Source organism: Peromyscus californicus, unplaced genomic scaffold, assembly GCF_007827085.1.
Source record: "Peromyscus californicus insignis strain IS unplaced genomic scaffold, ASM782708v3 Scaffold_11__1_contigs__length_118956290, whole genome shotgun sequence".
Taxonomy (NCBI): domain Eukaryota; kingdom Metazoa; phylum Chordata; class Mammalia; order Rodentia; family Cricetidae; genus Peromyscus; species Peromyscus californicus.
The window spans coordinates 22,487,755-22,504,603 of NW_026294402.1; the positions used below are offsets into that span (position 1 = coordinate 22,487,755).

Consider the following 16,849-nt stretch of genomic DNA (forward strand, 5'->3'; position numbering starts at 1 on the left):
CATGGCCCAGCATACCATCAGTGAACATTTGAATTGGAGCAGAACTGAGGTCGGGGCTGGGCAGGCTGTAAGGGGAGATTGCATCCCACACAAGTTAGTGACCATGAACAGTGACTTAACTAACCCCAGGAACCATCCAACTTGGTCTGCACGGTACCTGTGTGGGAGAAGGAAATCTCAAGGAAGAGGCCATTCAAAGCTAGCCCAGGAGACCCCAGGGTTTCTTAATGCAAAAAGATAGAAACATGACTCGATTGGAATCCTTTAATGGTTTCCTAAGCAGCAGTGGTCAGACAGTAAGTTTTCTTATGGAAAATGCTAAAACTTTTTGTCAACGAAGGAATGCTCAGCCAGCCTCCTTAAGAGAATTCCTTAAAGGACTTTATTACTGGTATTGAACACTAGTAGCCCAAGCCTTCTAACCGTAAGTTGAACTCTTAAAAAAATACGTTTTGAAACACTGTGTGGCAATATATTTACAGTTTATATAGAAATCTTCAATAATCAAAATACATCTTTAGCAAAAATTTAGAATGTTAAAATTTTATAAAATAAGCAAAATCAATAGAAAAGCAGACTTCAGTACCATTTCAGACTTAGCTTAAGACAGGTTCTAAATCCTGGCAGCTCTTGGGAACAAGAGTTCTCTGGGTAAGAGCTCTCTCTTTTCAGCAAGCAATTTTACCTTTCTGGTTTGGGTTTTTATAAAATGCTGATCCAGACAGATTCTCCAGGAGGGACATGAAACTACGGGCCAGTCAACAGAGGCAACACGGTGGGTCGGGGTCCAGGGAGCAAGGCACTGCCTGAAAACCTTCGCGGGCACGTCACGGGCGTGCTCACACAGCTGCCGCTGCAGCCCAGCCCTCAGCTTCTCACAGCCAGTGCTGTCCTGGCTGCTAAACAGCCAGGGGCAAAACCAGTCCAGAACAAGAGAACTGATGACAGAAAGGCCTTGAAGATCATCCTAACCCCCACTCAGGGGGTCGGGCTAGCAAAGGTCTAGGTTACTAGGCCCATCTCCAGGAGGGTTTCTTTTATTCATGTGGCTTGTTAAAGAGCAAGGAAGGAATCAACTTTGGCCAAAACAAAAGGCTTCTGCATGGTAGCTCTGTCCAGGTGCCCTGAGCTCCCAGCAGCCCTTGGCCAGTCTCCAATAGAGGTATTTGCAAGTGCTCTCCCAGCCGTCAGGTCTCAGATAACAAAGGACGATTTGTGTCTGAAGTCACCCTGCAAAGGCAGCACAAAGAACCATTCAGGGGCTTTTGTTGAGTGGTGTTGGAGACACACTGGTCAAACCATGTCCCCAAGAGAGGAAGCCAGGCAACTAAGCAGAGGAAAGCCTCACTCAGTAGTAAATGAACCCACAAGGAAGGAGTTACCATGAAGACCAAGGAGCTCAGGGGTGCGCTGTGACTCCCCATACCTTGAGATCTACTGGGTTTCCTGGCAGGACACGCCCAGACCACTGGGTTTTCTGCTCTCTTACCTCCTCATTTGTCCGAATGTAGTTAACTCCGTCATGCTTCCCTGGACTCTTATAACTGTAAACAGAAGAGGGCAGGTCAGTGGTGTGCCTATGTTAATGCAAGCCTGAATTTCACCTTCAGACAAGGCAGGCATACCTTTCTCCATCTTGTTTATTGTTGATGAAGCAGCCGCGTCTGTATGCACAGCAGATGGCCATTGTGATCAGAACAAGAACAATAAGGACAACCAGGACTCCCCCAATAATCCCAGCAATGTTCAGATCATCTACAGAAAGTTTGTGGGCAGAGATGGTATTATCCATTAAAAGACCTTGACCTTATTAGGTCAGGTCACCTTTCTAACCCCTACTCCCCACCCCCACACCATTTACCCCTCTGTCCATTCATGCCTACTCTATCCAGAAGAGAAAACTGACTCTTAGCATCTCTCTGGCTTAGAAGATACAGGCTACGATAACCCCTGATCAGAAAACATAATAGGACATGGATGGTTTAAATGCAGTTACACTCAAAGCCACTGAGAAGTTTACCAGTGTAGAAAAGACTTTAAGGTCTTGTAAGTATTACTCATGGAGAAATGGCTATATTTCTGTAGAATTAGGAACCAGGAGCCCTAAGGAAAGTCACCTTCCTAATTTATAGAGCCTGCCTTTGCTGTAGATTACTTGGGGAGAAGAAAGCTTCAAATCTTAGACATAAAAACTGTTAAGGCAAATGACCTTTCACTTCTCTGGTTGCCTAGCCTCGGCCCTCTGAGAGTCCCTGTAAGATCAGGAGGAGGCTCTAGCAGTTTTTCCTTTGTGTAAATTAAGATGCCTGAGGAATGCAGAAAACCTACAACAGCAAATGACCTAAAGTAATTCCCCAAACGACGGGTGACACACACCAGAATGCTACATGTACACAGACACTTCCAACAATTCCAGGTGGTCCCTGGATCCTGTGTGCCACAGTCCTCCAACAGGCTATGGAAGCCACTGCTCTGGGGGTGGCCACAAATGAGAATTTGAGAAGCTCCCTATGTGGCTCAACTCAGCCTGTCCACTTCCTTCTGATCTGTGAGCCCACTCCCTAGAGATGGCATCACAGAACAGGGAAAAGCACGGGGCTTTGAGTTTCCTGAAGAAATAGCTATTCTAACTGACTGGATCCTAAGAGGCCCATCAGGGCTCCCCATACAACTGGGTTTTGACACTTCTAATTTACCAAAGGTTTTATTATACCCTGTGAAAGTCCCATGGCTGTGCTGTCAACACCCACAGCCCCCAGGAAGTTGGTTTGAGGATCATGTGCTTTTTCATGCTCCCCTCAGGCTCCATTGGATTGGAGGGGTCCTTTGTCAGCTCCAGAGGAAAACTGACCCATGGCAAGGGGCTAGCTAAACTGATGTCTAACATTCAACTTTAAATGTTCTATTCATTCCCCAGACTTCAGTGTAATTTTTTCAAGTGACTCACAGACTTCCATGTCCTGCCCCTCACACCTGGATGCGCCTGCATCATTGGAAGCAAGGCAGTAGTACTGCCCAGAGTCATCCTTGTGGACAGCATTGAAAACCTGGTTCAGAAACGACAAGGATTACTTCACTCAACAGGACAAACAGACAGACACCAAGGCTGACACCTGAGGCGTGATTCTCACCTCAGAGCTTGCAACAAGGAATTCTCTCCAGGATACAGAGAGAACAAAGCTGTGTAATAGCTAGAAGAAGCCAGCTTCACTTTCACTGAAAGTCAAAGCGATCCTAACAACGCTCCTTGGACAACACCAAATATCCTACTACAATTCACCTGATCACTACATGCAGTTGGAAACTTCACAAACCAAGACAACTCCTGCTGAGAAGTACCTCAAAGCCAGCATATGTCCTTTGGTGAGTGACCAAGCCTCGTTTTTTTTTTTTTTTTTTTTTTTGGCCCATGTGGCCTCCCACTACCAGTAGGTTATTCTGAAGCAAATTCCCGATATGTTTTATCCGTAAGTATGTATCTCTATATTAGTGGTTCTCAACCTTCCTAGTGCTGTGACCCTTTTAATACAATTGCTCATGTTGTGGTGACCCCAACCATAAAGTTATTTTCACTGCTACCTCATAACTGTAATTTTGCTACAGTTATGAATCGTAATGTAAGCATCTGTTTTCTGACAGTGACCCCTGTGAAAGGGTCGTTTGACCCCCAGGTTGAGAACCACTCCTCTATATGATAAGGACTTAACTATAATCACAATACAATTGTGTTGATAACTGCTTAATAACAAACATCTGCCCAGTAATCACATTTCTCCCCCCCCCCCCCCCCCCCCCCCCCCCCCGTGATAATTTATCTGTTGAGCTGATTATTCAAACTAGGATTCTAACAGTGCCTACCCATTTGTTTACTTGCCCCTTGGTCTCTTCTAGATGCACAGGTGCCCTTTTGTTTTACCCTTAGTGCTTATTTATAGAAAAGCAAGCACTTTTCCTGTAGAGTTCCTGAGGTTCTGGGTTTTTGCCTCTGCCTTGAAAAGCAGCCTCACCGGCCCTCCTTAAAAGGTCTGCGTCCTCACTTGAGAAGCAATCTTACCAGCATGCCTGTCTCTGAGTTCACAAGGAAGGAGGAATTGTGGAACCTGGAATTGGCTCTGGAGTCTGTGGGCAGTGGCACGTCATTGCGGTACCAGATGTAGTGAGGCCGAGGATAGCCCTCGCTCTCCTGGCACAGCAGTGTCGCCATCTTGCCTACAGGCACAGCCTTCGGGACTCTGCAGACAGGGGTCACTGGCTTCACTGCAGGCAAAATACGAGTTGGCGTTTAATGTCAGCGTAAGCCCCTCCTAACAAAACTCAGTGCAGTAAACCAGCTCCAAAGACAACGCCCATCTGCGGGCTGCTTGCTGCCTGCACCCTGCCCGCTATTGGAGCTCATTCCACCCCGCTTGTCCAATCCCGGTTTCCAGTTCTCCCACCTTCAGGAGTAAACCGAAAAGGAGACTATGCAAAGGCAGGTCCCTCGGCTGGTAAGGAACACAGCCGGTGCTCTACCTGCGGGCTTCCCACCCCAACTCTTGACAGCCTCACTAGCTCCCCTCTCCAAACTGTAGATAGCCCCAGCAATACAGCTCTGAAGAATGAAATCAAAACATGAGCTGGTCTCTTATTCCAGAGCGAAGGACTCGTAAGGCCTGGCCAGTGGAAGGCTTCACATTAACGGGTTCCCACCTTGCACAATTAACTCAATGGTAATCTCATCAACTTCTTTTCGGTCATGTAGAGCAACGACCTCACAGCGATAGATGGCTGAGTCCTTCCGTGTCACATTCCAGATCCTTAATGAAGTTTTTCCAAACACATCTGAACGACCTAGCAGGTCCCCTATAAAAGACAAGACATGAGTTACCAGCCACTGGAAGACAGTGTGGGGCTGGACTTGATGGTAGGGCACAAAGACCGCAGACTGCTTTCTGTTCCGTCCCCAGCTGAAAGAAGTGATTTTCCTGAGGACTGGGCCACTGACTTCTTCCCATAGGAAACCTGAGCATCAAAAATAGTAACTGCTATTTAAGATAAATCCAGTAACCTTATTTCTCTTTATCATCTCCACGAGAGAATCCCCACTAAAAGGAAAACCAAATAAACATTAAAAAACAAAACCCACAAAGGATGTGTGGCTATACACATGCAAAAGCTGTGGAAAGCTGAACACTAGCTGCCCTCCCTAGTCAACAAACACCTATATAAGAGCTGAATGAGATGCCAGGTGAGGCACTCGGGAGGCAGAGGCAGGTGAATCTCTGTGCGTTCAAGGCCAGGCTGATCTATAGAATGAGTTCCAGGACAGCCAGGGCTACAAAAAAGAAACCCTGCCTTGGAAAAAAAAAATGTTGAATGAGAGTTAGGCTTAGTGGAACATTTATTTGTAACTCTATAAACTTACAGGAACTTGAGTTTGAGATTAGCCTGGGCAACACATTAAGCTCCAGGCCAGCCTGGGCAACATTAGCAAAGTGCTGTCCCCAAAAGTAAAAACTATAAAAGTCTTAAGAGAAAAAAAGCATAATTTTTTTAGATTTATTTAATTCATGTGTATGAGTGTTTTGCCTGCATGTATGTTTGTACAGCAGGTGTGTGCCTGGTGTTCACAGAAATCAGGGGGAGGGCATCAAATCCCCTGAGTTACAACTGGCTGCAAGCCACTATGTGGGTGCTGGGAATCAAACCTAGGGCCTCTGCAAAAGCAGCCAGAACTCCCAGCCACTGAGCCATTTCTCCAGAAGGCATAATCTTCATGACCTTGAGTTAGGTAATAACTTTGAACAAAGACATAAGCACAAAAAATTGGGGTCATATTAGATTTCATCAAGTTAAAAACATTTGTACTTTAAAGGACATAAGCAGGTGAACAGACAATCTACAGAATGGTAGAAACTCCATATCATATCAGACTAGTCTCTGGTTTATATAAATTTATATTGCAATAACAAATATACAAGTTTTTTAAGTGAACATAATGGTTGATTAGATATTTCTCCCAAGAAAATCTACAGCTGCCCAATATACACATGAAGATGAAACTTCACTGAGATACCTTTATATATATCCTCTGTTAAGACTACTAAGGTCAAAGGTCAGATGATCACAAGTGTTGGTAAGACTACAGCTAGTGAGAATGTAAACTGGTGAAGCCAAGGTTGGGTAGATGGCTCGGTGGTTAAGAACATTTATATTGTTTTTGCAGGTTTGGTTCCCAGCAACCACATGGTGGCTCACAACCATCCACATCTCCAGTTTCAGGAGATCCAATGCCCTCTTCTGATCTCTGTGCACCCAACACACAGATCTAGTGTACAGACATGCATGCAGACTTTGGAAAGCAGCCTGACAGTTTCTTCAAGGGCTCACCATGCAGCACTGTATGATTGATCCAGTGGCTGTCTACTTGGTCCTCTCACAGACATGAGTGTGGAACACTGACAGCCAATGTGTGCAAGCAGCCCAACTACACACATCAGCTGATGAATGGATAAAACAATGTAGTAACCACACAGTGAACACTGATTCGGCCACAAAAGGGAACAAAGTTCTGACCCATGTTATATGTGGATGAGTCCCGACAGTACTGTGCTAAGTGAAAGAAGCCAAGAACAAGAGACTGATGTTCTCTTTATAGGAAATCTCCACAAAAAATCCAGAGAGACAAAGAGCAGAGAGGGCTGCTGAGAGGTGAGGGAAGGGTCCTGACTGTTCACGGGCATGGTTTTCTTTCTTGGCTATGGAAAGGTTCTGGGATTGGACAGGGTGGTGTTTCCAATACCTTTGTGAACATAACTTCAAGGGGGACAGATCTAATAGGTGCTTGGACACAGCCTCCAACCAGGTTCTTTGTGGTAGATGCTCTTTATGGTAGCCATTCCTATGGCTAAGGGTCCATAATAAGAAAGTTGTTATTGTTTGTGATGCAAGTGATAACATAGGGCCTTGTGCAAACTAGATCAGTGGTCCATCATTCTGCCCACCTCCAACCCTGCTCTAGGGAAATAAGAATTTTCTCTTAAAGATTTATTCTTTTATTACATATATGTGTGTGTGGGGGGGGTATGTGCAGGTATGAGTGCAGGGTCTGCAGAGTATAGAGGAGGATATCAAATACCTCGGAGCGGGAGCTACAGGCTGCCTTGAGTGGGTGCTAGGAACTGAGCTCAGCTCCTCTGCAACAGGACACACTCTTAATCATCTCTCCAGGACCCCAAAAATACATTGGGTTTTTATGTTCTTAATAAGTATGGCTTTTTTTAGATTTACTTATTTATATTTTATGTATGGGTGTTTTGTCTGTGGAGGCTAGAAGACGTCAGCTCCCCTGGAGTTGTGAACCTCCAAAGGGTGCTAATACTGAGCTACATACACATACAGCCCTTGGACGTTGTTGGGTTTTGCCCCCGCCCCCAGTCTAGAGACTGAATTCATGGTTTGTGAATGCGAGGCAGGCACTATACCACCGAGCTACAGCTGTAACCATCCAACTATTCTTAAGAGCGAACAACTCCTGACAACATGCAGAGCTCGAATCACAAAGACTACAACTTCCCTAGAACGGAACATGCCCAACTGGACCTCGTATTCATTTCTTTCCTCAGTGTGAGAAGGAAAATAACATCTACTCTGTGTGACCTCTGTAAAGCCCCTCAGACATGCTAACAGCCTGCTCCCCAGACTTCTCTAACTGCCCTAAACAGGCCATTTCCAGCCTCTCGAGGCAGGAGAGTGTCCAGGCCCCACCCTACGGGAAAAAAAGCCCAAGATCAGGCCACAGAATCCCACCAATCCCAGCTTGCCCCAAGATAAGGCAAGCCACAAAATCCCTCCAATCCCAGGCCACCCTGGAAAGCTGCACCCACCAAGGAACCCTATATAAAGCCTGCCTCCTGCCCAAGTCTCTGCTACTTCTCTCCCTCTGTGTCTTTGCCAATAAGTCCCTTGTGGAAAGTTTGTTGTGTTGTGTGACTTTGTGGTATCCCTTGGCTCCCAACTGCCAGGACCCCTTTCCCCTCAGAGCTGTAACACTTAAGCTTCTCATCACCCCACCACTACCCCCTTCAGCACCGCCAAGTCCGAGCAATTCTACCCTTGCCCTTCCAACGTCTGTGAGCCTCAGCTCAGCCACTGTGAGCAACCCCATCCACCAGACCGCAAAGCGAATCTGATGATGTATATGGTCCCGCTCTGAGTTGTGATCATCTCCAGTCTCTTTTTACTTGAACCTTCAAAGGGTATGAGCATGTCGCTTCTCCTACCACCTTTGACGGGTATTCTCTACCGCCCTGGCTTGTCTGACAGCTGGCACACTCCATGTCCTCCTCATCTCCCTTTCTGGCTGCAGCTCTTCCTGGTTTCTGTGTGTCCACATGTAGCGTTCTTCCCTGCCACCTCATCTCTCACCAGGCCACACTTGCTATCTTGTCTGGTACGTGAGTACCCGGCAGCCAACTGCCCAGATGCCTGGTCCTCATTCTCCTCCTCCTTGCCATCCCATGGCAGCTTATGTTAGGCCCACCCCCAGATAATGTCCTGCCAGCCCATGTAGGGAGACCCCAGCACTGGACAGTGCAGCTCAGTGAGTACCTGCGGCCCCATGCTGCTGTGATGATCCCTCTGTCACTTGCTCACACTTTGTCTGTCATGGGCCATAACAACAAGGCTAAGGAAACTGTCTGCTGTGATTGCTCAGACAGGCAGATTGTGCAGAGATCCAAGTCCTTACTAATGAGCTGATATTGTTGAAGCAGCATTTACAGGTACAGGGAGGCTCAAAATGTCAATGCTAAAATTGAAATTTTCTACAAGAATAAATTCAGAAAATCAGAACAGTCCTAACTACAGGTGCATGTTAGCAGTCTGTAATCTCAGCTATAAATAAATTCCAAGACCTGTGGACAGAAGAGAAGTAAGTAGCACAGAGGATGATGGGATCATACCTTGAATCTTGTTGTCAAAATACACATATGTGGTTTGGCCATCTTTGATTTTCTTCCATTCAATTCTAGGGTCATTTGTCTGTGAGTCCGTAATGATACAAGACAATTCCACACCTAATGGGCAAAGGGAGAAAAAAATATAAGATTAATCTTTCCAAGGTCTCAAGGTGATTTTTTTGCCAGAAAAACAATAAAGGCATTAGTGAAGATTTCACTATAGGGAATACACCTTCCTTTAAAGACACTGAGTCTATTATAAGAGATTTCTTTGTTGTGTAGGTACAGTGATAGGCAGGAAACAGATGGCAGCCAATGTAAACCACAGAGTGCACTGCTAGTCTACCCATACACAATAGCCATCCTGAACAGTCCTGACCATTACACATAGGGGAGCAGAAGCTAGAGGGGTGGCTCAGTGGTTAGAAGCACTTACTGCTCTTGCAGAGAGTTCAATTTCCAGCACACAACTACCTGTAACTCTAGTTCCTAGCGATAAGGCCCCCTTCTGGCCTCTGCAGCATCCCCCCCCCAACATGGGCACAGACACAGAGTCACAAATAAAATATATATTTTTTAAAATGATAATAGATTGGGTATGGTAGTGGACACTTTTAACCCTAGCACTTGGAAGGCAGAAGCAGGCAGATCTCTGTGAGGTCCAGGCTAGCCTGGTCTCTGTAGTTAATTCCAGACCAGCCAGGGCTACACAGTGAGATCCTATCTCAAACAAATAAATGTATAAATAAATTAATTAATTAAATTAAATAGTCACAATAGGGGAATAGGTGTTGGGTTGGCTGCAGAGCTACCCAATGTCCACTAGGGGGCCCATCCCTCTCCGTGTTTCCTTGTACTTACTTTCAAATTCATGTACCACTGGGTTTCGGTTGCTGGATTTGAGATTCACTGCCTCTATCAAGCAGCCTGAAGGGAAAAACAAAAGTAAAATCAGATACTCTACAGCCCCATAACAGCAAGAAACACTGGGTGGGGGTCACAGCTTTTCCTTCCATGTAGATGTGGATGTCTGTCACAAGGCACTGGGCATGGGAAAATACATCCTAAACAGTCTCTTAGAGACAAACAGTAGGTGATGCTTCCCTTTCGGTGTGGCCTCTGGAAGGAACCAAGAGAAAGAGAAGAATCTTTAAGCCCACATTCCTTCCCAGTCCCAGAGAAAGCCCTTGGAGTGCTAAAGCCTTTCCAAGCACGTCTTTATTGATGCTTTGCCATCTCTCAGACAGACGGTAGGCCTCTACCATTCCCACCCACCCTGCCTTTCCTTTTTCTTTAGGTATCAAGTTCTGTAAAGGCAATCTTGATGTCACAGCACAGTTAAAACCCATGACCTGAAGTCTCCCCTTCAGAATGGCCGCAACTCTCTCTGGCACAGTGATTAGCCAACTAAGAGTCTACCGTACTATATTTTCATCTAGCTTTGTGTGTCTAGTACATGGAGAAGTTCACACCAGACTTAAGTGAAGTGAGAAAGATATCAGTATAGTGATTTCCATGCAGCTAAGTTTGTAGAATTGATGGAATCAATCAAGATATGCTGCCTGCATGGTCTCAACATTTTCCAACCAATCTCGCAGAGATGATAAACCACCTATAATACGCTGTCCTTCAGCTTCTAGCCTCTAAGAAAAGTTGCCATCCCCCAAAGAGGGCTTTGCCACAGAAACGTTTACTGATGGCTCAGGATATTGGCTTACTATGTGGCTAGAGACAGTGCTGTGAGCTGGAAAGAGATTAGACTGCAGAATTACAAGTCTTGGACCTAACACTTGGAGACAACATGGAACTTCTCTAGAACACCATTTGCTTTCTCACTCCTTCTACATTAGCAGGTGGCTGGCCATGACCATCCACTATTTCCTTTATGGTGTACAATGATCCTGATGTGTGTTCACTTCCTTATTTACTAAGAATTCACCCACATTTTAGCAAGAGTCTAAAGTTGAATAAAAGTAGTTGAATAAAAGGTGATGGAAAACAGAAGCACAATATACCCAAGCTGCTGTTACTTCTATGGAAGGCTGTAGAACCAAGACACCTGAAGATAATCTGGTTTGGGATACCCATGAGCTACTCTTTCTGAAGGCCAGTAGAAAACACTGCACAGCCACAGGAGAACTCTAGAACTGCTGTCTAGGCACTGGGGTAGCTACAGTGCTGACAGGGTTAATGTTCCCAAAGGCCAACAGATATATGTGCCTACAGCAAACCTTTGTGTCTCATGATCTAAAAGAACATAAAGAAAGAGCTTTGAAAGTGGAAATACACCTTTATATGACTCTGGAGACCTAGCTCAGTTCCTCAATGCTTTCAAGGCAAGCACTTTATTGACCCAATTATCTCTCTAGCTTATATTTTATTTTTAAATGGCACTTAGTGTCTTAGGTTGGGTTTCCATTTCTGTAATAAAACCCTATGGCCAAAGCAACTTGGGGAAGAAAGGGTTTATTTCATCTTACAACTCATTTCACATTCCATCACTAAGGGAAGTCAAGGCAGGAACTGAAGCAGAAGCCATGGAGGAGTGCTGTTTACTGGCTTGTTCCTCATGGCTTGTTCAGCCTGCTTTTCTTACATGCCTCAGGACCACCTGTACAGGGGTAGCACCACCCCCAAAGGGCTGGGCCCTCCCACATCAATCATTGACCAAGAAAATGCCCCCCCAGACTTGCTGCTGTGATCTGATGGAGGCCTCCCGATTAGTTAACGGTCATAGAGGCCTCAGAGGCACTCCAATCAACACAGGCCATGCCACTGCTCTTTGCTGTCCACTAACTAGGTGTAGGACCCTCTTGCTGAAGAGGCTTTGGAAACCACTGGCTCTGGATGCAAGAAATAGAGAAATCAACTCAAACTCCCCAGGAAACTAGATTACACTGGGCCAGAAGATGCTATGCAGGTTGCCAAGGAAAAAAGACAGCAGTTGTTTTACTAAGTGCTAGACACTGCATGCTGCAATACTGACCTCCTGGCAAGATATGGCGACTGGTAAGATAATGGTTATGGGGGTAACCCTACTCCATAGGAGGGGTTTTGTGCCTAGTACTATAAACCTAGTCAAAGGCTTGGCTTTGGAATGCTACAGCTAATGTTTTGCTAAATGCCTATATTGTCAAATGACTTTCTACAGACTTACGTTTATGCCCATAGATTTCTGCTGCTCTCAATCTTGGGCAGAGAAGCTTCTTTTTTGCAGTAGGTAGTTGTTAATACATAGGTTTATAATTGGTCCAAGTGCCAAGTATAAATAATTATGAGTGCTCAGCTATGCATACATCATCTATATCAACTTCACATCACCCAAAGCTCAGGGAACTTCACAAAATGGGGTGGGAAGAACATAAAAATGAGCAGACAGAGAAGAGAGATGTAAAATGCTCACTTTTGGATATGACACAGCTTTGCATTCACAGACTCACAGCAACTGTGGTTACTGTGGCACAAGACCAGTACAAGATCAAGCCAGTCAAAATTCCAATGTGAATTAGTGAGGGCCCAAGGCCCCATTCCTATTAAAGGAAGTACTGGCAGCTGATGGCTTCTGAGAGAAAGAGTCAAACTTTCTCTGGGGATGCAGCTGCTGATGGGTTGCTCATGTCCCAAGGGATGGCTACACACTCATGTGCATATGGATAGCACTAATATGACTCAGGGTTATTAACAACAACAACAAGAGAACATGAAGCTGGAAGAGAAACAGTGTAGGAGGTAACGGGGGTGATGTTGGAAGAGGTCGTGATGTATGGACATAATCAAAATACATTGTATAAATGTGTGACATTTTCAAATAATAAAAAATGATTTAAAAATAAACAGAAAGAAATGAAGCACCAGGAGGGGAGTGCAAGCCTGTGATTCAGCACTAAGAGGATCAAGAATTTGAGGCCAGACTATGATCCATGTAAATTCAAGCCCAGTTAGGGCTACAGAGTGAAACCTTGTCTCAAAAGAAGAGGGATGATAAACACCTAGAAATCCCCTCTCTATGGTCTATCTACTTATTTCCTAAAAGCTGAAATGGTCCAGTGGCAGGGATATCCCAGAATGCAGCAGACACAGGTTATTGGAGACACAATGAAAGCAAGCTGGAGAAGAATTGACATCCTTAAGTCCGGGCAGAGCAAATGTGGCTGCGAGGGTCAGAGGACCCCAGGTCATCTCCTAGTGTTCATAGCCTCAGTTTAGAAGCTAGCTCCAAGAATTACTAGCATCCCACCCTTCTGGACATTATACCCATGACGAGAATTTATGCTTTCCCTGGAAAAACAAGTTGGGGGAAGGTATGTCATAAAAATCCACCAGCTACGGAGTGTAAAATTTCACATATGAGGAGCCAGTCAGTAGGGTGCAGAGAAGACAGACCAGAAATAAGACCTAAACTTGTAGACAGCATGATTTTGTCAGGCACCAACTAGGATGGTTCACTTCTTCTTGTAGGTCAGCTGACTATTCTGCTAAAGGAAATTACTATCCTGCCTGCAGACTGGTGTTTATTGGAAAGAAAAGAATGAGCAGACACTGAAACTCCCCTCCCTCCCCCAGGACTTTGACAGGTGATAGAGCAGAGGAAAGATGCACACTGTGCTGCTGGGAGGCTAATGAGCTGTCCAGCTGAGCATCACTGGGGCTAACAACATTCTCAATACCGCTGGTAGTTGTGTTTCACTCTTTTGGGGAGCGTGCCACCCAGCTCCCAAATAAATCACCCACAGAGGCTTATTATTACTTATAAATGCCTGGCCTTAGCTTGGCTTGTTGCTAGCCAGCTTTACGTAACTTAAAATTATCCCGTCTATCTTTTGCCTCTGGGTTTTTACCTTTTCTTTCTTCTGTAACCTTACTTTCACTCTTCCTCCATGGCTCGCTGGGTGGCTGGCCCCTGGAGTCCTCCTCCTTCTCTGGCTACTTCTTCATCTCCTCACAGATTTCTCATTCTATTTATTCTCTCTGTCTGCCAGAGCCATCTCTGTCTCTCTCTCCTTCCTTACTATTCATCATTCAGTTCTTTATTAGACCATCAGGTGTTTTAGACAGGCACAGTAACACAGCTTCACAGAGTTAAACTAATGCAACACAAACAAAAGTAACACACCTTAAAATAATATTCCCCAACATACTACTGCCTCCGCCTCCTGGTATCCCTTGAGTTGAAAGAGTACTGCATGTACTTCCCAGGCAGGGAACAAAGCCTAGAGAGGTTAGTGACAATCAGGACAGTCAAGACTACAGGCTGGGAGTTTGGACTTGTCATTCTTACTTCCTGATTTATTTCATAAATTTTCTTATAGGAAACATAATGCTAAAATCTACTCAGAAATAGACAGCAACAGATACGTGTAACAGAGATTTTATACTGAAAGGAAAACATGAATCAGACCTTGAAGTCTAAATTGATAGCCCATTGTTTTACAGAAACCCTTTTTAGACGAGTTTGCCAGGGAAGTGGCTAAAAAAGGCCTCGGTGTAATGTGCAGTTGGCACTGTCATCTTCGACCCAACACCTCTTCCTCCCACTGAAGACATGGAACTAAGCTAAGGGGGTGCTAGGAGACAGCGAGATGCCGATGATAAGGGAAGGGAGGAAATACGGGTGCTCTGACATTCACAATGCCCTTCCTCGTTGCCAGAGCACCTCAGAGCTACTGTGCTCTTCGCTTCCCCTTCCCTTTCCTTATCTGGAACAATTGTAGCAGCTGTGGACAACAACTGCAGTTTCCTCCTTCAGTGCTCAGAGACCCAGAGATTCTGCCAGGCTCTGGGGCAGGATGGGGGACAAGTCACACGCTGATCCTTCCCGTCTACAGTTCTAGTTCCCTAAGCAAGACTCAAAAAGACATAGATCATGTTTTCTCTCTTATGTAGCTACACAAACTCTCTCTCTCTCTCTCTCTCTCTCTCTCTCTCTCTCTCTCTCTCTCTCTCTCTCTCTCTCTCTCTCTCACACACACACACACACACACACACACACACACACACACACACACACACACATACACATGACATTGGAAGAAGTCTAAAGGAAGGAGAAGAGGGAACGGGGTAAAAGGAGAAAGAAAATAGTGTTTATTTTCTCATATATACGAGGGGGGGAATGTCAGGAGGAGGAGGACTATTGGGGGTGGAAGGGAGCGGGAAGGCAGAAGGAAGGGCAAATATGAGCAAGGTACAATGACAAGCACATATGAAAATGCCACAGTGAAACCCGCTATGCTAACTAAACCAGTTCATTTTAAAAGATGTTTTTAAGTACCACTGCCCAACTCCCCCTCGTTCCTTGGAATGTACGCAGCTTTAGGTCTCGCCAAGCATGCCTGGACAATCCCACATGTAGTGCTACCTAGGAAGCCTTGAGCAGTCACTCAGCTGCACTCAGGAACAGCCTGCTGCCCAGCATAGCAATGCCCATGCCACCTTTTACTATCCCAGACAGTTATTGGCTATAATACTTCTAGAGCCTCAGGCAAAACCAATCAATAACATAAAACACGATAAAAACAGACTTAAGCCAAGGAGGTGCTGAAGTGTGAACTGCTGTGAGTCTCACCCACACTTAGTTCAGCAAAGGCCGGCTTACTCTGGTTGAGTGTCCTAGGAGCTGTGGCACATTGGGAAGAACTAAGGTCCAAAGGTCGCTCAATAGCCCATGTTACTATTGCTCAAAATCTTGATGCAAACTATGCATCTTTTTTTTTCACTTTCTCTTTTTTTCTTTTTCTTTTTTGAAGTTAAAGTCATGTAAGCAGTAGACCAGATCTACTGACTCACAAAGTGCTACAATAATAAGAGATACAAGGGCTTCTATCTTTAACAGTGGCTATTATTTACCTACAGGGCCAGCTAAAAAAAGAAAAATCAATAATCCTAGCTTTTCAAGTAAATTACATTAACTTGGATTTATATTCATTACTATAAATCAAGATAAATAGTTTTCTTTTAAAAAAATTTCAGTCTACGATATGTTGTTGGCTAAAAACTAGTTTATGTATGACTAGCTCTCAGAGGATTTATATTTAGCTTTCTGACATTCTGTTCACTTTGTCTCTTGCTCAAAAGAAACTTTCCTCTAACCAGGACTCAAGCATGCAGCGCTGTGGGGCTGCTGGCCCACTGGGGCTCAAGTCTAAATATAAAGCAGTCGCACAGGCTTTTCCATTAACATTAACTACATGTTTACTGTTCAAAACAGACTGCTTGCTTATACTTGATCAGTGAAATCCACCTTACAGAATTTGGTTTGTTTTTGGTTTTTTTGGGGTTTTTTTGTAAAAAGCATCTTTTCAACACTATCACTGCTTATTAGCCAACTTTCAAGGAATTGAAGGGCAAGAATTGAGGGAGCACAAACACAAAACACTATTGTCCAGAACCATTCACCTACACATACAGCACACTATAAATCATTTAAAACAGGTTCTGACCATAGCACAGCTGGATGAAGCCCTGCTTATGCTTACCCACTGTGATCAAGACCAAACCAAATGTCAACATAATCACACAGACGCTTAAAGATAAAGTATAAGCCTGGCTGGAGTTGCATGTGGGAGGGCAGGGCAGGACAGATAGGAGTTTTAGAACAGCTTGGGCTATAGAGCAAGGCCCTGTCTTTATATATTTAAAAAAAAAAAAGCCCAGCCGAATATGATGGGATTAAAAATAAATCTGGCTTGGATAGTTAATTTTATGTGTCAACTTGGAGGGTGTTTTTGCATAACATTACTATTTAAACTATGGAACTCTGGGTTCTGTGATATCATTAGATCTTATCCTAAAATCGGCTGCAGATCTAAATAGAATTAAAGAGTGCCCTCCCGATAGAAAAGGGAGTTCTTCAGCAAAATGTCTTTGGACTTGGTAGCACCACTGTCTCTCCAGGATCACCAGGCTACAGG

General features: G+C 44.8%; 1 protein-coding gene across 1 annotated transcript in view; it reads right to left on the minus strand.

The window, feature by feature from the left end:
- Nucleotides 1-250: 250 nt before the first annotated feature.
- Nucleotides 251-16,849, minus strand: part of Jam3 (junctional adhesion molecule 3) — a 60,262-nt gene continuing 43,663 nt past the window's right edge. Inside the window, exons 2-9 of the mRNA XM_052755364.1 lie at nt 9,801-9,866; nt 8,943-9,056; nt 4,690-4,842; nt 4,055-4,257; nt 2,948-3,047; nt 1,626-1,755; nt 1,490-1,544; nt 251-1,230 (exon numbers count right to left, since the gene is read on the minus strand). Of these exons, the coding sequence (XP_052611324.1) occupies nt 1,195-1,230; nt 1,490-1,544; nt 1,626-1,755; nt 2,948-3,047; nt 4,055-4,257; nt 4,690-4,842; nt 8,943-9,056; nt 9,801-9,866 (857 nt within the window). The 3' untranslated portion in view covers nt 251-1,194. The remainder of the gene's footprint in view (nt 1,231-1,489; nt 1,545-1,625; nt 1,756-2,947; nt 3,048-4,054; nt 4,258-4,689; nt 4,843-8,942; nt 9,057-9,800; nt 9,867-16,849) is intronic.